Source organism: Bubalus bubalis, chromosome 5 (assembly GCF_019923935.1).
Source record: "Bubalus bubalis isolate 160015118507 breed Murrah chromosome 5, NDDB_SH_1, whole genome shotgun sequence".
Classification (NCBI taxonomy): domain Eukaryota; kingdom Metazoa; phylum Chordata; class Mammalia; order Artiodactyla; family Bovidae; genus Bubalus; species Bubalus bubalis.
This window is the reverse complement of record NC_059161.1, coordinates 131,944,413-131,966,626: the sequence shown is the minus strand read 5'-3', so window position 1 is coordinate 131,966,626 and position 22,214 is coordinate 131,944,413. Positions and strand designations below refer to the sequence as shown.

General features: G+C 67.6%; 1 protein-coding gene across 5 annotated transcripts; it reads right to left on the bottom strand.

Annotated features, from left to right (window-relative positions):
- Positions 1 to 1,622: 1,622 nt before the first annotated feature.
- Positions 1,623 to 21,334, bottom strand: CHID1 (chitinase domain containing 1). 5 transcript variants are annotated; one of them, XM_044943890.2, is made up of 13 exons: positions 21,069 to 21,222; positions 17,327 to 17,480; positions 16,674 to 16,823; positions 16,290 to 16,422; positions 15,673 to 15,717; positions 14,839 to 14,945; positions 11,922 to 12,014; positions 10,141 to 10,241; positions 8,476 to 8,577; positions 7,766 to 7,921; positions 2,527 to 2,607; positions 2,336 to 2,378; positions 1,623 to 1,854 (listed from the first exon to the last, which is right to left on the bottom strand). In XM_044943890.2, exons 2-13 carry the CDS (start codon positions 17,435 to 17,437, stop codon positions 1,768 to 1,770), a joined length of 1,209 nt encoding a protein of 402 aa, XP_044799825.2. In that variant the 5' UTR covers positions 17,438 to 17,480; positions 21,069 to 21,222; the 3' UTR covers positions 1,623 to 1,767. The 5 variants fall into 5 exon arrangements, with proteins under 5 accessions (XP_044799825.2, XP_025142843.2, XP_044799826.1 ...); XM_025287058.3 differs by lacking the exon at positions 1,623 to 1,854 and adding an exon at positions 1,856 to 2,033 and having other exon boundaries at positions 21,069 to 21,334; XM_044943891.2 differs by lacking the exons at positions 1,623 to 1,854; positions 10,141 to 10,241 and adding exons at positions 1,856 to 2,033; positions 14,505 to 14,566 and having other exon boundaries at positions 21,069 to 21,221.
- Between the last annotated feature and the right edge of the window lie 880 nt (positions 21,335 to 22,214).

The window sequence follows — 22,214 nt, the reverse complement described above, 5'->3', positions numbered from 1 at the left end:
GTTCCCATCTTGTTCCTGAAAGCTTCATCCCTAAGTGTCACTCGTGGGTTTTGTGAATAAAATGGGCTGTCGGGATGGAAGCAGCTGTCGCAGGGCCCAAACTGGGGAAACGGCTGAAGTGCACGGAGGCACCTCGGAGACGGGGCTGGGACTCTCTGGGGCACCCAACCCCCCGCCCCCGGCCCGTGGCAGGCTGCTCGGCCTCCAGGCCCTCCCCCAGCGCCCGCAGGCCCACCCTGCCAACCACCCCCACATCCCTGCCGTGCAGCAAACCTGCCCTGAGGACACCTGGCCAGGCACTTACTATCGCACAGCTCAGACCACCAGGGCACCTAAGCCCCTCCCGGCCGCCCACCCCGTCCCATCCCATCCCCATGTCCCCCCTGTCCTCCGTGGAAACCCCCAGAACACCAGGGATGGTCAGAAGTAACAGCAGATCACACCTGGGAACGTCTAGGCGCCACAGGAAGCGAGTAGAAGTGAGAACGTTCTGGCCAAGCCGTCCCCCAGCCCCGCTGGCGCCCTCTGCCCCGTGCCCACGGCCCCGCTCGTGCCTCTGTCCACCTCTGCCTACGAGGCCCCTGCATGGTGGGCTCTGCCGCCCCTGTGTCTCGGGGAGGACTGGCAGGCACCCGACTCTGCTTCCCCTCTGGCTCCGTGGGACGCAGGGGGCCCTTGTCTCCAAGGCCACCCTGCCTGCAGCCGTGTGTGGGTCCCCTGCCTCTGGGGGGTTCCTGGGATCCCCCTCCCCTGTGGATGCTCACAAGGGTCCAGTGCCAGGCCCGCCTTCCCAGCTCCCCGCGCCCTTTGCTGGTTCCCCCATCCTCCAACCCAGGCCGAGGAGCCTTCTGCCCGGCGTCAGATCACCCCCCGTCTCCACATACACAGGTGCCGACCACGCTGACCCCATGGTGGGTCTGTCCCCCACACCAGAGCCCAGGGCCCCTCCCGGCCCAGTCCTCACCCTTCCACCCAGCTCCTCAGAGCACAGGGACCAGCCAGTGCCTACAGCCCCACCCCGGGGGCCCGGCAGGGTGGGGCCTGGGGGGGGGCATTGGACCCACCATCTCAAGAGCCCACCTGCACCCACTGACCTAAGTGGGGTGCCCAGGCGGGCTGCCCCTCAGCCAATCTGGAGTCTTCTGTGAGACCCACACCATGAGCTGCAGGGCTCTTCCTCGGGACAGCTTGCGAGGGTCCAGCCGGGCCACGACCCCGAAGATGAGACCTATCCTCTTAGAACCCCCCAGCCAGCTCCCCAGAGCCGCGCGCTCACGGCCGTCATCCGGCAGCAGCACTGTCACGGAGGGACCCTCTGCGTGGAGCCGGTGGGCCCGCTCAGCTGTCCTTCAACTCCCAGCAACAGCGTTTCTTCCCGACGCGCCCTCCTGGTAGAACAGCCGTGCCGGGGGCAGCGGCCCAGTGGGCTGGCAGTGACCACAGCCCACGCCCTGCCCTGGGGGTGGGCCCGCCCCCTGAGCCTCGCTTTCTGCCATGTGCCTCCACTCCTCTGCCACGTGGTGCCCAGCAAGCTCCTGGGCAGGCAGGCCAGGTCCCTTTGTGTGGCCCTGGGGTGACGCCTGCCTGAGCGTCCACAAGCAGGACACCTGGGGTTGCCCTGGAGCCTCTGAACCCTCAGGGACTGCAGACCATGCAGGACTCCGCCGCCTGTGCGGTGGGGATTATGGACCCTGCCTCACCAGACAGCAGAGGCCAGGCAGCCAAGGCTGGGTGGAGGGTCTGCATCCTTAGCCTCCCCCGGCCCTGCTAGGACTCCCCACCCTGGGTCACTGCCCTGAGGGGCCTGGGTCCCTGGCCTGCTCGGTCCCCGCGGCGGCCACAGCACACACAGATCTGGAAATGGAAAACAGTCTGTATTTCACACATTAGTCCCTCCATCTCTTAGAAAAGGGCATGCTGGCTGCAAGCCCGGCCTACAGCAGGTCGTAGAAATAGTCCAGGCCCTGCCCGAGCTCCCAGATGGACAACCCCACGCCCAGCTCCTGGGCCAGCTCCAGCCGCTCCTGCAAGGACTGAGGCGGGGGGAGTGTCGGCCCGGTTGGCCCGGCTGCCCTAGCCCCGAGGCCGCTGCCTGCGGCCGCCTCACCAAGGGCCAACCCACCCGCAGCCTCAGCCCCGGCCCCGAGGCCTCTGCCCGCTGCTGTCTCACTGGGGGCCACCCCACCTGCAGCCTCAGCCCTGGCCCCGAGGCCGCTGCCCGCTGCTGTCTCACTGGGGGCCACCCCACCTGCAGCCTCAGCCCTGGCCCCAAGGCCGCTGCCCGCTGCTGTCTCACCGGGGGCCAACCCACCCGCAGCCTCAGCCCCGCACCCACCTTCAGTGTCGGATAGAAGACGACGTGCCTCCCGCCGCGGCTTCTGCAAGAGAGCAGACCCAGACCGTCCGTCCGCAGTGGCCTCAGCTCCTCCTGGCCCCGCCCTGCCAGCCCAGGGCGCAGGTTCGTGCCCCTCCTTGGGCTGGGCCCGCGCCGACAGGACCATGCCATGGGCCCTCCCTGACACTCACTTCTTGTACTCGAAGAAGTGCTCTGCGGCCTGGCTGTCCCACACGACCTGGGGCCGGTGGTCCTTCAGTGTCTGGATGTACCTGGGGGAGATGGGGTGTGGGTGGCCGCTGCCGTCACGGCAGCTGGAGGCTAACCGGGGCATTCTCCGGACCACCCCTGGTGGTCCACAGAATGCCAGCGACAGCAGGTGGGGTGGGAAGGCCGCGTGGGGTGGCCTGGGCACGCTGAAATGCCAGGAAGCAGGGCCACTGGGGGGTCTCCAACGCTTGGGCCAGGGCTGTGGGGGCAGGGGACGGGGGCCCCGACAGAGGATGCTCAGATGTGGGGGCCGGGGCACTGCCCTGACCCGACGGCACCACGGGCAGAGCAGTGTGGGCGAGCCCGCAGTGTGCGCAGCGCCGGGCGGGTGGCGCAGATGGTGCTCCTGGGCCCCACCTGGTGGAAGGCAGGCAGGCAGGCCCTGGGGGCAGCCTCGGCTCCGCATCCCCCGCCTCCCAAGGAAACGGTGGTGTCCGGGCCCTCTGGGGAGCCAGGCTGTCCTCCCTACCCCCTTGCTGTGGACGCGGCTGCCCCAGGCCCGTGGTGGGCCTGGCCTCACTGCCAGAAGCCACTGGTTTCAGACCTGCCCCCAACACACATGAAGACAGGCTGGTCTCCAGGGTGCTGCGTGGCCAGGACAGCGGGGGTCTGCAGCCCACACTGAGTCTCCCTGGCCAGCAGCCGGCACCCAGACGGGCTGGGGGGGCAGGTGTGGCCGGCCCACCCCCGGGCCTGGGGCTGCTGTGTGCTTTGGGCTGGACCACGGACGCCGGTGGGGCGCTGGGGGTCGGGGCTGCACAGAGCAGTGGGGAACCCGTGGCAGCGGCAGCGGACGTGGGGCCCCAAGGGGTTTGGGCCAGGACCCAGGACGCCCACCACACCAGGTCCAACTGTCCAAAATGACGGCATCATCCTTAACCAAAGCCACGCTCCTGGAATCACAGGGATCACTTGCTGCTTTGGACCCGTCTGCCCTGGGGCTAAGGAGATCTGGGACGTGGGGTGGGGTGGGGTGGGTGTTTCTGAGCCCCCGAGTCCTGTCCTGGGTCAGGGACAGATGCTGCTGGGCAGGTGGCTCCAGGCCCTCGGGTTTGGGGAGCCCTGGCCACGCACTCCTCACAGAGCTGCCTGCTGGAGCCAGGGAGCTGTGGGGGCAGCTGAGGCTGCACTCTGTTGGGGTCAGTTCCTCACCCCGGAGGCTGAGGCCTATGCCAGGGCTGGGGCCATTCAGGACCCCACGCTCACCGGGTGGGAGGTGGAGGAGCAGCGAGTGAGCACCCTGGGTGGGGACAGCTACACAGACTGCTGCGGAGTGAGAGCAAGGCCACGGGCAGCCCAGGTGGAGAGGCTGGGGCGCGGGCTGAATGAGGAAAAGGTACACACGGGGCCTGAGCGGTCCCTGAGCTAAAGTGGAAGGCCTTGGCCACAGGCCGCCTGACCCGTCTCTACGAAACGTCCCGTTGAGGCAAGTCACAGGCGAATCCCAGGTCAGCGGCCACAGGGGGCGGGGGAGCTGCCGGGACCCGGCAGCTCGGCTGACGAGACGCTGTGGAAACAGAAGGTGGCTGCGTCGCCTGACGAGGTTCTGAACGCTGCTGGCTCAGGCGCCTTGCCACAGTGGACCTTACAGCGTGTGAAACACACCTCCCCGCTCAAACAAGTCATCAGCATTTGGGATGAAAGGTTCAGGCAACGGCAAAGAGAATCATACACGAAGACATAGCACACAGGTTGGAGGATTCTGGGCCTGGAGACGAGCTGCACAGCCCCACTCTCCGGGCGAGCGAGCAGAGAGCAGGCTGAAGGGGGCCGTCAGGGCAGTAGGGGGAAACCAGCCCACGGTGGGCTTCCCGCCTCCCACTGGGGCCTGGGCGCCCTGCGCTCTCTGTCATGGTCCCCGCAGGACTGAAAGGACCTGCCCCGGAGGGCACCGCCTCCGAACTGCTAAGGACCCAGCCGGGTGCGTGGAAGGGGCAGGGTCCCCTGCTGCAGGCCCACGTGGGGAGTCTGGTGGGCACCACCACGGGCGATGCGAGGAGGCACCCTTCCCCCATCCCACCTCCCAGGAGGCAGTGTACACGAAGACCTCATGTCACCTACAGGCAGCACGACCCCCGTGGGCCCCCTGGAGCGCCCCTGAGGGGGGAGCCGGCAGGGGGCGCGATGAAGGGTCAAGGTGCATGGGGAGGCTCTGGGCACAGTGAGGGCAGGACACTCGGGCACCCAGGGAGGATGGCGAAACCCAGGGGCTAGTGGGGGAGAGGGTCTCAGCACAGAACGCGGCGCAGGGACGGCAAAGACCAGAGCCGCGGGAGCCGCCAGCCCCATGCAGGGCAGCGCGAGACCCCGGGGCAGGACGGCCCAAGCCCCGTGAGCTCGAGCCCGGGCCCCCGGGCCCCCTGGCCCGTGAGTGGTGGGGGGTGTTGCTGGGCACGGCCCACCCTGGGCCGGTCTGGCTGTGTCCTGCTGGGGCTGGCTCTCGCGGGGGTCCCGGCGGGCTCTGAGCAGGGGCAGTAGAGCCCAGTCTGGGGGCTGCCGGGGGCTGGGTAGCCACTTGGCCTGGGGGCGTTCAGGGGGCTGGCCAGGCACCCTGACCACCAGGGCAGTGCAACAGCCTCCCAGAGCGGGGGCTCAGCAACCATGGTGACCCCCAGATCAGCACCCAGACCCGTGGGGCGCCCCGAGTCTGCATGTGGGGCGCCCCAACCTCTCAAGAGTTTCACAGCCACTCCGCCTCCTCGAGGGCAGGGAGCGATGAGGCCGTGGGGCGATGGGGCCTCAAGTCACCCGGGGTGGAGAGCAGAGGCAGCGGTCAGAGGATCCAGAGAGTGCAGACTGCCTCCCCACTGCCCCCTCCCACCGAGGCAGGCAGAGGCCACGAGACCCCCCCACCCTCCGGCTGGCAGAGCCAGCCTCCCAACCCCGCTGCAGGTCCTGGCTCTGTGTGAAGAGCAGATGGTGAGGCACTGATCGCCTGCTGTCCCTGGAGGGGACACCTGCCACACATGGCCAGATCAGCGCTGGGGAGGCTGAGCTGGGAGGGCGAGTGGTCCTGGGACAGGCCGGCCTGGGCTGCTGTCAGGGCAGCAGGGTGCCAGGCCCCGAGCTCACTGCCCCCACACCTGCTGGTCGCCCGCTGAGGGCTCCCGGGGGTCCAGTGAGGGTGCAGCCTGGTGGGCTGCGACTCTGGGGCTGTGAACGCGCCCACCCCCTGCAGCGGCAGCCTGCCCGCCCCCAGAGACAGGCCTCCATCTGGGGCCTCACTAAGCCCTCCCATCTGGCTCCCCAGACACGGCCTGAGGGGGGCTGCTCCCTGCCCTGCAGAGGCTCCGCCTGTCCCCAGAGCCCCCTGCACGTCGGGGGATGGTCTGGAAGAAATTTCCTCTGCCCATGGGCAGAGACGATCAGAGCAACCCAGGGCCAGCCCCTGCCTGAGGCTCCCCCAGGGCACAGGCAGCAGATGGCTGGCTAGGGCCCTAGGGAGGAGGAGACAGCGGGTGGGGTCACCGGGTTGAGGGAGGGGCTCTGGACAGGCTCTGCTGGGCCTCCAGCAGCCGACGGGGGAGGAGCGGAGCCCAGGGCCTGGTCTCCCCGCCCGACCGCCTTGCTGAGCCATGGGATGCCCCACGGGACAGCTGAGGCTGAGAGGAGGGGGCTCGGCGAGGTTCCCCAGAAGCACCCCCTGCCCACGGCCCCTCAGAGACCTACACGACCTCTCAGAACAGTGGTCAACCCCACCTGGGCCTCCTTCAGCCTCTCCCCAATGTAAGTGCCCTGGGCAAGACCCGAGTGGGCACCCTGAGGTCAAGGGAAGCAGGCGGCATCCTCTGGAGTCTGCGCCCTCTGGGGTCTGTGCAGGGTGGTCCCTGACACGCCCCTGGGCCCAGGAACCCTCTGCCCCACCCCCACAGGCCTCCCTCCCTGTTCCGCCTTTGGGCGGGGTGGAGGACCCCTCCGCTGGGTGACCCCAGCAAGCCCTGGGCAGAGCCGTCCTGTCCAGCTTCCCTCCCACGGTGCTCCCCCAGCAGCCGGAGGACCTCCCAGGCCTCAGCACAGCCGACCCTGGGGACTCGCCCGGGGAGGGGGCCAGGAAACGGGTGCCCCGCCCCACCGGGACTCCCGAGACCAGCCAAGGGCCAACCCAGCGAGTGGCCTGTCCCTCCGCAGGGCAGTCCTGAGGGAGTAGAACAGGACGGGCCGAGGCCAGCTGGCAGGCGGCCGGCGCTCAGGTGCTGCTGGGCTGCGTGCTGAGACCCCAGAACCAGCAGGCCAGCAGGCGACCCTGCCCACGGGGAGCAGCAGCGGGCACACACACTCGGGTCACTGGCCTCGGGACCGTCCTCCTCACGGGACGGCTCACAGCATAAGGGCAGCAGGCTGGGGGCGCGCGGCCGGGTGAGACGCGCATGTGGCCGGAGCACAGGCCCCGGAGAGCTGCTCGGCGACACGGAGGGGACAGGGCTGGCCCGCTTGGCAGCCGCCACACACTCACTCAGCGTCCCAGACAAACCCCCAGACGAGAGCTACCGGGACACGTGGGAGGGAGAGGCCCTGAGTAAGACACGGCCGGGAAATGGGGTGCCGGCTTGGCGAGCAGGAGACACAGAGACAGAGCCCCAGGACAGAGTGAGGGCTCCCGGGAGGGGGAGAGACAGACCGGCCCGACACATGCCTGCTCGCGGGCCTGGAAAGGGAGGAGAGAGGGAGGTGAGGAACCAGCTACGTCCTTCCCAAACATGGCAGAAAGGATAAGCCCAAGGTTTAAAAAGCTCAACGAAAACCAGGTGCAAAGAACATAAACAAGTCTCCGTGAAAGCGTGTGGTTATCGCGGTGCGGTGGGCACTGGGCGGGGATGAGCGTGGGGCAACCACGCGGGGCGAGCAGCTGGTGGGACGGCATGCCCGGGCGGATGGCGCGGCAACGGCTTCAGAGCCCAGCGCACACAGCCCACACCGAGCGGGAGCACGACCACGCGGCCGGGAACACAAAGGGCTCCTCCGGGCCACAGCACAGAACGCGGGGTGGCAGGCCACCTGCACTGTGTCGAGGACACTCCCGCCGACATGGGGCGAGAGGGGGTGCCGGGACGGTGCCCGCAGACAGCCGGCCTGAGGTCAGACCCTGCCCGGCCTCCTCCCCACTGCAGCCCCTCACCTCCCACAATGAGGGTGCCGCGGGAGACGGGGCCGCCGGCTCACCTGGCCCCGATGATGGGCTCGCGGGCGTCCTTGGAGGCCGAGTAGTCCATGCCGTAGAAGTTGAGCCCCAGCAGGATCTTGCTCCGCCACTTGGACTTGGGGTCCAGGACCTGGACGCAGGCTCGCACCCAGGGCAGCGGCGCGTTGGGGCCGGCTCTGCAGGGTCGGGGAGGAGTGGGTTTCAGCACCGGGCCGAGGACTCGGGCACCCAGGTTGGGGCAGGAGTCCACGCACACCACGGCAAGGACAGCAGCAGACAGATGGCCCTGCTGGACCTGTGCTGGGTGTCTGCTTCGCCCAGGACCCTCAGGCGGCAGAGCGCTCAGGGGAGGCCCGGGAGGGCTGGGGCAGCAGCGTGACCCCCGACACAGGAGCACCTTCTCCGGGGCGTGGAGGTGGGCCCAGCACCTGGCATGGGGCAGCCAGGGCCGGGAGACGTGGAGGGACACCCCGGGATGGCATTCCCATGGGGTGGCCAGGTGCCCTAAGTCACCCCAAAACAAGAATGTCGCCCAACGCAAGGCTGACTTTGGGCTCTGGGAGAAGAGACTGGGCCCTTCGTGATTCTGGAGCTGAGAGCTGACCGCGGGTCACAGCCTGAGCAGGCTGGCGGGAGGCGGGACCGCACCCGGGCGTCCACTGGGCAGGCCTTCCGGGGGCTAGGCCCCCACGTGCCGAGCGAGAGCGCGTGGGCCCGGAGCCCCACTCACGGCTGTGCTGTGGAGTAGTCGTAGGTCATGAGGCTGAAGCCGTCCAGCACGGGCGCCAGCTGCTCAAACTCCGTGTTCGTGAACATGCCTAGCTTGTTGGTCCTGCAAAGAGATGGCATGGTTTCCATGCCCACCTCGTGGTCACAGCCTCTCCCCAGCTGACCTGGGCTCAGCAGAGGATGGGGCATGCCAGCCAGGGGCTCCCAGCTCAGGCCCCTTCTGCCCCTGCTCCAGGAAGACACCTCAGTCTCTTTCCCTGGAGGGGAGCAGCACTCGGGTACACAGGGTGGCCTGCAGCTGGGTCAGGGCTCCGTGGAGAACCCCCACTCCTGCCCAGGCCCCAGAGGCCTCTCTCACATAGGCACGGGCAGCCCAGGCCCGCCCACTTCCACTCAGCCTCAGGTACAGCGCCCTCCCTCTGGAGGCCTCAGGTCTGGGCAGGTGGGGGCCCCGGGGGCCGTCTGCAGGACGCAGCCGACTGCCAGCCGTCTGCTCCACTGTAGCAGCCTCTACAACCCTGCTTTGTCCCTGGGTGGGGCGCAGTGGGCTCTGCGTCCCCCCCCCAGTGTGAGCAGAGAAAACAATCCCTCCTCTAGGCCAGCGCCTCCAGTCCCTGGGCAGGGGCGGTCCACCATGTGGACCTCAGCCTCAGTCACTAGTTCCACGGGGTCCAGGCAACCCTAAGACACCCCATCGCCAGGCTACACCCCATCGCCAGGCTGCCCCCCAAGCCCGCTGAGCAAAGGCCACCCACCCTGAGCCTCCGCCTTTGGAGGGAGGGGCCTGGAGGCCTGACCCAGGCCTCCCAGAGACACCAGGCTCCTGGGGACAGGGGCCAGGAGAGCCCCGAGGGGCACAGGCGAGACCCCCTGACGAGCACTGACTGTGGCCAGGAGCACGGGACGCAGCTGGGAACCAGACACTTCCACGGGGTGGCGGCAGCCACAGGCCCGGGGCTGCACTCCAGACCACCCCGCTCAGCTGGGAGGCGCCGGGCAGCGTGAACCCCACACCAGCACCAGGTTTCAGGCCAGGCTCCCCGCCCCATCCCGGCCCCTACGGCCACATGACACTGTGAAGCCACAACCCCCAGGGCGAGATGCCGCCTACTGGGCTGGACACCCAAGCCCCGCCCCGAACCAGTCCTCTGCAGGCCGAGCGTCCTCAGGACCAGCGCAGACCGTGCACATCCCTGGCCCTGCCACTGACCACAGGCGGGGCATCCCCTGGCCCACGGACACTGCCTGTAGAGCCTTGCCCACGGTGGCCCAGCGGGCGAGGGGGTGGGCCTGCTGCCGGTTCCCCCCACCGCCCCCCATGGGCCCGCCCCAGGGCCTCCTGCCCACAGCCAGCCTATGTGATCAGAGCAGAGCCGCGCCTGCAGGTCTGGGCTGTCCCACCCGTCAGCAAGGGCTCCTCCCCTCTGGTGTGGACCTCCGCCACCTGCACCCGCTGTGTCCAGGGGTGACCCCTGCCCACGGCCCCGCTGAGCCTCACAGTCTGGCCCCAGGCCACCCCTGGAGCTCAGGAGACGTCAATGGGGGTCAGCCTAGGCAGAGGCGTCCCTCCCGGGGAAGGACCCTCACCTACCCCCTTCCCGTGGTGACCCTAAACCCCAGGGGTGACTGGAGGACAGCTAGATGCAGCGCCCATCAAGGGGGACACCTGTCCATGAGGATGTGAGCTCGCTGCGGGGAAGGTCCTGGAAAGGAAGCCAGTCCACCATGCTCCAGGGTTCTGGGAGCTCGATTCTCAGAAGAGACAGCCTGAGGGGTGGAGGCGAGGACTGACTCAGGGCCCTTCTAGAGCCAGGGTGGCCCAGAGCTCTCATTAAACCCGTTGATTGGTGCTGGACCATCGGTGAGGGCCAAGCTGAGACCTCGGAAGCAGGGCTCAAGGTCAGGATGGCCACCCGTGCCAACAGCCCCCAAATGGGAGGGGGAGACACAGGCCACAGCAGCAAAAGGCTGCCACGCAGATACCCTCCGGGCTGCCGTTCCCATGGGCAGCAGCGCGGCCTCTGTGAAGCGACTGACGCTGCGGAAAGGCGAGAACATCTGTTTACAGCTCACTGCTTCCTCTGCGGGGCTGCTGTCCCGAAGTGCAGGTGGAGAAGGGCAAAACCAACAAGACAAACCTCGGCCACTGAGGCCTCTGGAGGAAGGGAGGCTTGCTCGCCAGTGCGAGGGTGCAGCCAGGCTGTGTCCCCAAGACATGGCCTGGGCCAGCAGAGGCGGCCATGCCCAGGGCCCCCGCCGTCAGCCCGGCCACACGGGCCATGGCCCCCGCCCCCAACTCTCCTCTTGCTGCCACCAGAGGGTGCGTCCTCCCCGGTCACTGCCCAGAGAGGAGACCCAGGCTTGTTCCATCCACTCCCTGCCTGGGGGCCAGGAGCTCAGGTCAGAGGCCTGGGCAGAGAGGGCGCTGGCTGGAAGGCTGCTCCCCACCCCGTCCCAAGCCCACTGCCCTTGGAGGCCAGGCCTAGGGGTCAGCCCCTCCAGGGGCGTCAGGCCCACTCACCCTCCCCCACACCCTCCAGCACACGGGGTTCTGCCCTGCACACCTGTCAGCATGAGGGGCCTGCAAGGGGGCCGGTCCCGCCTGCAACCCGGGCCCTCCCTGGGCCAGAGGAGCCTGTCTCCACCGATGGCCCCGAAGGCCAATCACCAAGGTCAACTGGGGCTCCACACGTCCCGATCCACCCCAACTGACAGAGACCAGACCCTGGAAACAGGCGCTGCACTTGCAGCTGAGCCCACGGACCACACAGGTGTCCACTGCCCTGGCCCTTCCAGACCAGGGCCCCCATCCTGGGAGGACCTCTGGTCCCTCACACACGTGTGTCCCACGCGTCAGCACGCACTCAGAAGCGTAGGAGGTGACACCCAAGGCCGAGGGCCCTCCTGCGGGCCGCAGACCACAGCCCAAGTTTCTGGGGACACGTGGAGATGCCGCGGGGTGGGACGTCCGGCGCAGGAGGGCAGCTGCCCAGGGTGGCTGAGGTGGCTGCAGCCTCTTCTGTCTGAGGCCAAACCGCGCGGGTCCAGAGGCCACCCGCCCCGTCCCACGCACTGGCCCGAGCTCTGCAGCGAGCCCATGACTGGCCCCTCTGGGGCCTCACCACCCCTCTGCTCAGCCCTCAGCCCTAGGTCACCACCTGGGCCTCCTCCGTGCCCGGTGCGGGCTGGATGGCAGTCAGGCCACAGTGCTGACAGCTGGCACAGGGCCCGGCTCCCTGTCTCAGGGCTGGGGTGGCGGAAGCGGCTGGGCTGAGTGGCAGGAGGTCTGGCCTGAGGCAGCTTGGGCCCTGAGCTGCAGACCCCTGACCTGCGGGCCCATGAGAACATGCTGACAGGGTCCCCCACACGGGCAGTGGCCGGCGTAACCAGGCTGGGGCTGGGTGGGGGCCAGGAAGGGCCCCCTGGATGAGCAGGCACAGCACTTACCCCGGGGCAACGGCAGGCGGGATGACCAGGAAGACCAGCAGCCGGGCCTGGTGCAGCGCCTCGGCCATGTGGGTGAGCAGATGAATGAGCCCCCTGCAGAGGAGCGGAGCACAGGTCAGGGGCAGCGGCGCTGGGCAACACCCGGGCCACCCTCCACCCACCCTGGCCTTACAGCCCCCACTGTAACTCATACTCCAGGCCCCTGACCCCCGAAGCATGGGGGCGGAGCAGGGAGGGGGGCTGTGTGGCGCCCCGTCACCTCTGGACCCTGCCGGACACGCAGCCAGGCAGGGGTGAGGAAGGAGCCCGTGACTCAGGGGTGCTGTGGGCAGGGGTGCCCCGGAGGTGCCTGGGGTTGAGGGTGCGGGGCAGCTCCGCCGATGGGCCTCGTGCCGAGGCCCTGACCTCCCGCCCCCTCGGCAGTCACCCCACCCCAAGCAGTCGCCGACACGGAGCCCCGCCTTCCCCAGCCCCAGGAGGGTCAACCAAGCGCTCCTGGACCCAAGGAGCAGCATCTCCGAGGCACACAGCCTCACGGCTCCTCCGGTCATGAGGGCGAGGGGCGTGGTGGCATCTCAGGTCTGGTGGGAGCACGGACCATGGAGAGGCTGGCTCAGCCCCCAGGGGCCGCCCTGCCGGAAAGAAGGTCTTGGGCCAGCTCCGGGCTGGGTCCACTCTGGCCTGGCCCTGCACTGCCTGGGAGGGTGTGGGTCCGGTGACTGACCTGGGTCCTTCCCCACAGCCCCTCAGGAGCCACCTCGGTCTAGAGAAGAGGTGGCGAGCGCCCCCGCCCGGCGCGGGCAGGTGGGGGGCTGTGCACCCCCGGTCCCGCTCAGCTCGAGCCAGTCTACACAGCCCAAGGCCGCACAGGGCACAGCTGTGGCCACCCTGCGGAGGCGGGCATGGGGCAGCCTCTCAGTCTCCTCGGACCCACCCTCGGCGGGAGGATCCCAGGGCCAAGGAGACACCGCTCTGGCCGTGGCTGTGGGGTCAGGGATGCCCCTGGGGAGCACATGGCTGCAGAACCCAGCTCAGCCCCTCCCCGAGGCCGGGAGCTGGCACACCACCTGTGCCCTCAGCACCCATAACCACCAGTGACTGCCCGGCTTTGGGGACCACCCGTGGCTAAGTCTCTAAGACGAGGTGGTCTTGTGGCCCGGGGCAGCGCCTGCCCATTGGGGGTCTGCTGGGACGAGGTCCCCAGAGCTTCCCAGGGCCACCCACCAGCTGGCCTACCGGCGTGAACGCAGAAGACAGGCGTCTTACAACAGCCGGGCAGCCCCTACTCACTCCTACGCAGTAGGCTGTCCCGGGAGGGGCCTGGGGACCTGCCACCCAGGGCGGGGACAAGGTGCATCGCCTCCATCACACGCCCAGGGAGCCGGGTCCAAAGCCACCTGCCAGGCTGGCCAGCCCCGACCCTGCCCCGCCGCGTGCCTGCTGTGCGCACCCTCCTGAGCCGCCCGGACGAGGCCGTCTCCCCCAGCCCCTCTCAGGCGTTCTCGGCAGGGCCACCACTCAGCAAGGACCAAAGCAGAGCCCAGGGGTGGCGAGACTGTCTCTCAACCAAAAGCCACCACAGGGGCCACCAGAGCACAGTGGGGTGTTGGCTCCCGACACAGGGGCCCCCTGCCCTCAGCTGGACTTGCCCACCGTTCTCCACCCGTTCTCCTTCTCAACTCCGGCCTTGGGGCGCCCCCAGGGCAGAAGCACCCACGGTGGGGAGTGTGGTCGGTGCAGAGAGAAGCAGGAACCATGGTGGGGCCTGCATCCAGGCTGCCTCCACGCCCAGGCAGAGCCTGGCAAGCTGGGCTCCAGCCGCAGCTTCCTGGGGTCTCAGGCAGGCGTCTTGGCCCCCACACGGCCCCTCGAGAATATCCTCCTGCTACACTAATAGACCCGAGGGCCCGCGGATGCCACCTCCGAGCAGGTGGAGAGCAGCCCGCAGCTGCGAGAGTGATGGGGGGGGAACCCTGCCGGAGTGGGGGGCCCCTGGGCTGGAGGCATGGAGCAGCGGGGCTCGGGTGCAGGGCGGCCACGGTTGCGGCGGCTGCAGGCCCCCATGCCCGGCGCGCTCCTCCTCCTGTGGGGCTGACCCCTGGGCCTGATGGGACCAGGGCAGCGGCTGCTGGAGGGGACCTGCCTTCCCGGTCACCCTGGCTGAGGGGGGTCTGGCCGTGGGCCTCAGGGGAGGGGGGACCTCGTCGGGGCTAGGCAGCCCCCCAGCTGGCTGCGGCAGGGCCGAGGCTGGACGGCAGGCTCTTCTCCCAGAGCAGCCCGTGGCGATGTGCCCGCAGGCGCCCCGACCCCGCTCGGCCGTCTCCTCGCCAAGGCCCCTGAAGGCTCTGTCAGGCTCGCCCCAGCGGTGCTTAGCCGGGCACCCACCCGCAGCCGCTCCCAGACTCCTTGGAGCCGCTCTCTGACCTTCTCGGGGTGCCTCCCAGCGCCAGCACAGACTGTGGGAAGACAGCCCTCCCTCCTGACGAGGTCCCTTCACGTCCGGCCTCAGCCTCTTCCCGACACTGGCAGCTGGGAAGGACACGCGCATGCCCCACGCCCCGCACGCTGCCCAGGCCCACTCACGCGTGCTTCTGGACCAGCAGCTGGTTCCAGACCTCCACTACCAGGCCGTCAAAGTGCTGGCTCTGAAAGGACAGGGGCAGGTGGGCAGGGCTCCAGGAGGAGGGGGCACAGGCAAAGCCAGCCCCGGCTTTCCCCTCCTGACTGTGGGCCCAGGGGCAGAGAAGCTGCAGCTCTCGGTCCTGGCCACTCATGTGACTCCCCCAAACACCACCCCTGGGGCCCCGAAGGGCTCTCCCTGCCCTGCAGCCCAGCACTGGCCTGGGCAACGTGTCCCCCGGGAGGGCAGCCCCTGCGCCCGAGACGCATGTGGTCAGGAGGGAGCCCCGGGCGTCACCTTGGCCACCTGGACGATGGTCCTGCTGAGCTCCTCAATCTCGTCCTCGTTGTCCAGGACGCTGTCAAAGTCCTCGTACGTCCAGTCCTCGAACCGGAGACGAGGCACTGGGGGCAGACGCACAGACCATGACCCTCCTGGGCTAGCCCGGCCGAGGCGGGCCCTTGGCCTCCAGAGCAGAATGACCACTACCAGCAGCCGGGGTGGGCACCCCGGTGCCACGTGGCCTGGGGAGCGAGGGGCATGGGCAGCGCTAGGGATGCAGACACTGGCCCTTTCCTCCCTTCACCCACCAAGTCCCGGAGCATCCAGACCCTGGCTCATCCAGCTCCTCGTTGCCCGGCTCTCGCTGGACCTTCCCCCACCAGCTCCCCGTGAAATGAACTGCAGGTCCTCTCCCAGCCCCGGCCCCCTCCCCAGGCCCCAGCGTACTTGGCAACGTGGCCCTCCTTCACCAGCCATGAGCTCTAGGATGGGCAGGGCAGGGTGAGCGTCACCCCTGGGCACGGCCCCCAGCAGAGCTCCATGAACCCTCAAGGGTGAATGAAGAGATGGGAGGGCGAGACCGCAGGGGAAGGGGCTGGCCTTGGTGGGCTGACCAAGGCAGGCAGCAGGGCCACTGGGGTCCGGCTGGATCGAGGCCATGAATGCTGGGCTGGGGCGGCCTCGTTTCTGAGCAGTCAAAAGAGGGACATGCTGAGCATGCTAGGCGGCGCGGCCTGAGCAAGCAGGTAGGTGTGAAGGCCCTGGCCCCTCCCCTACCCAGCACGCTCCACGACCTCCACCCGCTGGGGTGCGGCCTAAGGGCCCACAGCCCTGACTCCGCGGACTCACCTACGCGCAGGCCCTTGGCTTGTTTCCTGACTGCCCGCAGCCACCCTGTGGGATGTGGAGAGGACAGTCAGCGTGGGGGTACAGCCCCTTCCCCTGCCCCCCGGACCTGACCTCCCCCAGGAGGAGCACGGAAGGGAGGAGGCAGGGGAACCTGGGGTCCTGCGCTGCCCCCTGCCTTGCAGAGCAGCCAGGGCTGGAGGCATGTGGCCGCACCAGGGCCCCCACCCCGAGGGGCCCGGCCCGTCTCTCAGAGCTGAGGGCACCAGAGAGCAGGAGCTGATGCTGCCCAGCTGCCCTTGGACCCACGCCCCTCCACCCCCGGCGTCGGGGAGCCCCGCTTCTGGCCAACATGTCCTCTCTCTGAAAACAAAGGGGAAAACACCCGAGTAAAGTCAGGTGCAAAGCGCGGCTGTCAGGACAGCCAGACCCCCGCCTCCTCCACAGATCCTCCCCCGGGACACCATGTACAAACCGCGGAGGCAAACGGGGGTGCAGCTGAACGCCAGGCAGGTGTGACACTCACGTACTCACACCAGACTCACTCATCTTCACACACACACACACTCGCTCGCTCACTCACTCTCCCAGACGGGCACAGACAAGTGACGGGTCGGAACCTTGGTCCACGTCGTCCAGGCCCGTGACCTCGAACATCTCGCGGCCGTGCCTCCTCAGCTGCAGCCACACGGGGGCGACGTGGGTGAACTTGCCTCCGAAGATCTTGGCGACATCGTACCCGTGTCGGTTCCACTGGCAGAGAGAGGAGGACCAGTGAGCCTGCTGGCAGCGGGGGCCAGAGGGCAGGCGACCACCTGCAGGCGGGGCTCCGCAGGGCCGCCCGCCTCGGGCGCAGCAGAACTTTGCCGCCATCCTCGCCACTTTGCTGGGAGGCACCACCCCCACCGCTCCCTCGGGTTAGAGCGGCCTGGGGAGGTGAGGATGCAGACCCGAGCAGCCACCCTGCCTTCAGGGTCTGCCATCCACCCCCCGGGCTGGCCTACCGGCGTGATGTAGCCCAGGACATCCCCAGCGAAGTGCTTCTTGTGGGCCTTCGCCGAGCAGTAGCTGCGGTGCTCGAGGACGACGTCCTCCGCCCTGACGTCTGTCACCACCAGACCCCGCTCCTGGGCGGGCTTGCCCGAAACCTGAGTCTGAGACAGGAAGGCGGGGAGGACGCCGTCAGGGCGCGTCCGCAGGCTGAGCCCTGGGGCCGCAGCATCCTTTCGGTCGGGAGGGACCCTGTCCCAGAATCAGCGCTGCTGACCAGGAGCCCGCAGGGCAAGGCCGTCAGGTGGGGTGGACAGTCCCTGAAGACTCACCCTGCCTCCCGAGGCCCTCCCGGAAACAGCCACACCTGCCAGAGCTCGACTGACTCGCCCCGTGAAGCAGGGAGGAGCACAGGGGTCGAGGGAGGCAGCACGTGGGGTGAGGGGGAACCCGGGGGCACGGGCAGAGATGCGAGCCCAGCGGGGGCAGGCCTGCCCTCGGGCCCCAGCACCAGAAGCTGCTCCCTCTGAGGCCGGCCGGCCGGAGCCCCGAGGGGCACAGTGCTGTCCGCCCAGAGGTGAAGCTCCCGGCTTGCAGTCGGCTCCCAGCCCCCAGTGGGAAAGGAGGCGTGATGGTCAGCCCTCTGGCGAGTCCCCAGACCACCTACCTTCTCCTGCAGCGTCTTCGAGGCGGCCTTTTTGGCGTCTGACTTCGACAGCGTGGCATGCACAGAGCTGCAGGCCAGAGTGAGCCAGAGCGTGCCGAGGAGCACCTGCATGCTGGGCGGGTCACAGCAGGGCCCAACCTCGGGGTCCAGGGGGCTGCAGAGAGACAGAGCCCATGGAGACCCCGGCAGGTGGGTGCTCCCCCTGCCTCCTGGAGCTCTGGTCCTGACGGAGCCTGGAGCCTCCCAGCACTAAGCCGAGCACCGAGCCAGCCCTGAAGGCTGGAGTCCAGTGGCCAGCATCGCTGGGCCCCAGCTCCCCCAGACGCCCCAAAAGGGCCTTCCCTGCTGCAGGCCGGGAACCGTCCCACTGCCTCAGGGCTGCCCAATCACAGCCGGGGCCGACTGAGCAAAGCTTGGCCTCCACCCGCCACAAGCACAGACACATTCTGGCTACCAGCTACTGGCTTGAGTATAAAACAACGGAGCCGTGGAGAGGACTAGAAGAAAACACACCTGTGTAGGTAAACCTGGGGTGGGAGCTGGACAGGGGGATGCTTTTCCCCTTAAATCAGCATCAGTAGAAGTTACCAAGGAAACGTCTACATTTTACTACATAAAAACGAGACCCTATCATTTAGGAAACAAAAAACTGGGTTAAAGTAAATGCAGAACAATAAAATACTTGACAATGAATTTCTACCCCATATCTATAGGTGACATACAAAGAATTCGTACAAATTAAGAAAAAAAAAAAAAGATGCTCCAATAAGGAAAAAAAAAATCACACTGCATAACACACAGACCCCCTCAGGCCCCAGAAACAGCACCTCAGCCCTTGGCTTCACCATCAACCGAAGGAACGGACGCTGAGAGGGGCCAGCAGCGCCACCCCCACCACCTCCCTGCCCGAGGACTGAGAGTGACGCGACCTCAAGGGCCGGCGCGGCTTCACCCTTGGAGCTGTTCCTGGGAATTCAAGTTCAGGTGACTGCCTGGCCACAAATACTGTGCTTTCCAATCTGTGTTTCCTTTTTTCTTTTTAAAAATTCCGCTCTGGGGGACTTATTGTCTACATGGGAAAAGCTTTAAGACGCTCACTGCAGCTGTTCAAACCCCACGCTCCCAAACGCTGGCATCCTGAGGGCACCGTGGTGCTCACAACCCCCCAGTACAAACGTCCCAAACGCTGGCATCCTGAGGGCACCGTGGTGCTCACAACCCCCCAGTACAAACGTCCCAAACGCTGGCATCCTGAGGGCACCGTGGTGCTCACAACCCCCCAGTACAAATGTCCCAAACACTGGCATCCTGAGGGCACCGTGGTGCTCACAACCCCCCAGTACAAACTCCCAATGTGCACACGCAAAGCGTGATCCTGTCTTTACTGAATCTCTCAGACGAGCGCGCCCACAGTGAGGAGGGAAGGGGACGCTAAGTATACGTGCAGGCTGCCTGGAGTCCAGTCGCTCTGTCTTTCCCTGGGCTTCCCCACTGGACTCTCATCCCACCGGCACCACCACCCTGACCCTCTCTGGGGACAGCTGGGCAACATGCAGGGCCAGGCCACATGCACTCCTTGTTGAGGTTTTGAGAGTCGGTGTGAGAGCCTTTTGGTCAACGGTGTCTCAGTCTCGGCAGCACGTCCCCTCTCAACCTGACCAAGGTCCAGCTGGTCCAGAGGAGACCCCACAGGCAACCCAGGCCCTTGCTCGTTGGGTGGACACCCCTGGGGACACCAGAGCCCTGGCCAGGCAGGGTGCCCTATCAAGAGCCAGCAGAGCCAGGCCTGTGTGGGTGCCTGGGGCCTCCACCACCACGACCTCCTGGCTTGGAGCTCACTCCCCTCAAACCTCCCCCTCAGCCTACAGTCCTGCACAGACGGCATGCGCCTGGTCTAGGCTGCCACTCCCTGGGGCCTGCAGGACAGGGCCTAGGTCGGGGAGCCTAGGAGCCTCCCCCATCCCCTCGCCCCCAGGCAGAGAAGCACCCACGGCTGATCAGGTGCTCTTGAGGGGGAGTGGGAAAGGATATGGAGACTCAGGCCTGATTTGCCACCCTCTGTCCCCTCCCCTCCCCTCCCGGCCATCAGATCCATCCAGGACGGCAGGCACCCAGGCCCAAGCCTGGCCCTGTGGCACCATGGCCGGAGGCCTGGGCTCCTCCTCGGCCTCAGCCTGGGGGTGGGGTGCTCCCTTGGCGGGGCTGACTGTGCCTGCTGAGCTGCGAGGGGCCAACCCTGCAGGGCACCCCGTCTTCAGCCCTGTCCCCTCAGGCCTCTCATGCCAGCGGGCTCCTTCCTCCCTGGCCCCAGGGTGGAGGTCAGGGCCCCCAAGGATGGAGCAGGAAGAGAAATAAAGCAGGACCTGGTCCCCTAGGAGCCACTCAGCCGTCACCTGGAGGCACATTCCGTGGCCCTTCCCAGCCTCTGCCCATGGCTGGCGGGTCTGCCTGCTGTCGCGCCCGCACTGAGACCCCTCTGCTCGCACCTGCGCTGAGACCCCTCTGCCCACCATCTGCCTGCCCTAGGACCTGTGCTTTCACACCATGGGAGAGAAAAAAGAGCAAAGGGTGGCAGTGGGGCTGATCTGGAGGAAGCAAGATGGGCCCTGCTGGCTTCTGCACCTGGTGCTAGCGGGCTGGCATGGCCACAGACCCCTGCAACCCTGTGCCCGCTGGGCCAGCTCTGGAGTGCGGCTCCACAGCACTGGGGGAAGCACTGACATGCCAGCTGCTCACACGTGCAGGGCTGCTCTGCAATGGCCGTGGAACTTTCCAGATGGCCTGCCTGACTGGGTAGTGGGGACGTGTTGGCTATGATGTGAGAGGTGTTCAAGCCCAGCAAGGTGAGGTGTCCCTGGGGGCTTGTCAGTGTGTCTGAGAGTCAACTCTTCCATCACACTCTCCACAGAGCTCAGCACACACACGAGCTCCCAAGTGTGCATGTGTCTTGAGTGCGCAGGCAGCAAACAGCTGATCGGTGCTGACCCTGCTCTGGGATGCACTCTCACGTTCTCCGTTTCCTTCTTAAAAAACCAGTTTTAATCCAGCCAACTTGTCTCTGCTCAGCAATGTGCAGCTCGAGAGATGCTGACCGCTGCGCACTGAGTGATCATCACACTCAGCGGGACCCAGAGCCGACTGTCCCGTCAACAGAACGGTTTCGTCCCCATAACTCGGGTAGTGTCCATCAGATTCTCGTCGGTGGGCACAAATTTGGGGGCCAACTCTGTTCCTGCGGGGAGGGCCGAGGGTGCGCTTGGAAATGGATGCAGTGTAAGAGCAGAAGCCCAGCCCTGGAGGAGGGACACTTGCGACTCTGGGGTGCCGTCCAAAGGGCGGGTCGCAGGTACCGTCGTGTTCCCTCAGCGAAGACAGAGGAAGCCCAGGACAGCCTGCTGGGCGCAGGGGGAACAGGCCCGTCGCCCCGGCCTCTGGCCTCGGCTCTCGGTGGCGCCCTTCAGCGCGAAAAGGCCGCCGCGCCCCAGGGCTGCAGCGGACGCCGAGAGACAGCCAAGGAGCGCGGCCCCTCGCGCGCCGCCGCCCCGCGTCCGTCACACCCACTCACACCCCCTCACTATCTCACACACAACCGCTCGCACAGCCTCTAGTCCACAGTCGCCGTTCTCCCTCGCGCCGCGCCTCCGGCTTCCACACCCACCGCCCGCAGGCTCGCTCCGCGGAGGAGAACCGGGGCCACGGGGCGGGGCGCGGACGCCAGCCCGGCCGCCGCCGCGGCGCTCACCTGCATGTCCTGGAGACGCGCCGGCCCTTGGAGTCGGCCGGAAGACCCGCGCGAACGCCACCGGAAGTCCCGCCTCTGAACGCCCGAGCGCCGCCACTAGCGCGCCACGCCAGCTTCCGGGCCTCCGCCGCGCAGGGCACGCTGGAGGCGGGGCCGGGCCGAAGAGGGGGCCTGGTGACAGGCCAGGGTGGGACGCGGCGGTGGGTGGGGAACGGGGGGCGGGGGGAGAGCCAAGGGGAGGAGCCTGGTCTGGGAGGGGCGGGGCGTAGGGGCGGGGCGAGGTTGAGGGGCGGAACTTAGGGGGCGGAGCCTTGCGGACTGGGTGGGGCTAACTCTCGGGCTAGGGGAGTCCGAGGGCAGGCCGAGGGGCGGGCCGGGTCGGACCGGGCCGAGGGGCGGGCCACGGAAGAGGGCGGAGAGGAAGGGCCCGCGCAGAGGCGGCCGGTTGGAGACGCGAATGCCGGGAGACCCTGGGGGCTGTCGCGCGCGCCGACCGCCACCTTCCGCGGGCTCCGGGTTCTCTTGGGAACCTTACGCTCGCGCTCGAGAGGTGGCTCAGAGGTCTGGGCTCCGGCGAGCGCACGTCCGGCGGAGGACCGGGCTCCGGGGGCGCCGTGGGCGCGGCGACCACGTGGGTGACCGCTAGGGAGCGCCGTGGGCTCGAGGGCGTCTGCCCGGCCAGGCCGGCGGCCAGGAGGACCGCGCAGGCCCGACCTCCCACACTTAAGCGTTCTCTCCTGGGTGCGGGAATCGCCTCCCCAGACTTTCCTCCCACCGCCTGGTGGCCGCCCCCCAAACTGGCCCTCCTCTGTCAGCCCCTGTGTCTCCCTGGGTGGGCGCTTCTTACTTAGTCTTTGGTTTGGGTCGTCATCTGGAGGCCCGTGGTGCCCACAGCACTGTCTAGAGTAGGGACACATGCTCCAGACCCTCTGGATGGCCCCTGGACATCGTAAACCCCAGGAATCCTAGAGTCAGCGCTCTCTCTGTCCCTGCCTCTGGGAAGGGCGGCACTTCTCACGTGGATCCTGCAAAGCTGGAACCCTCCAGAGGCTAACAGTAACCGCCCCACCCCACCCCCAATCTCAGTTCCCAGCAAGTCAGTGCACCTCTGGAACAGACACAGTCGCAAGCAATTTTGGTCCTGGA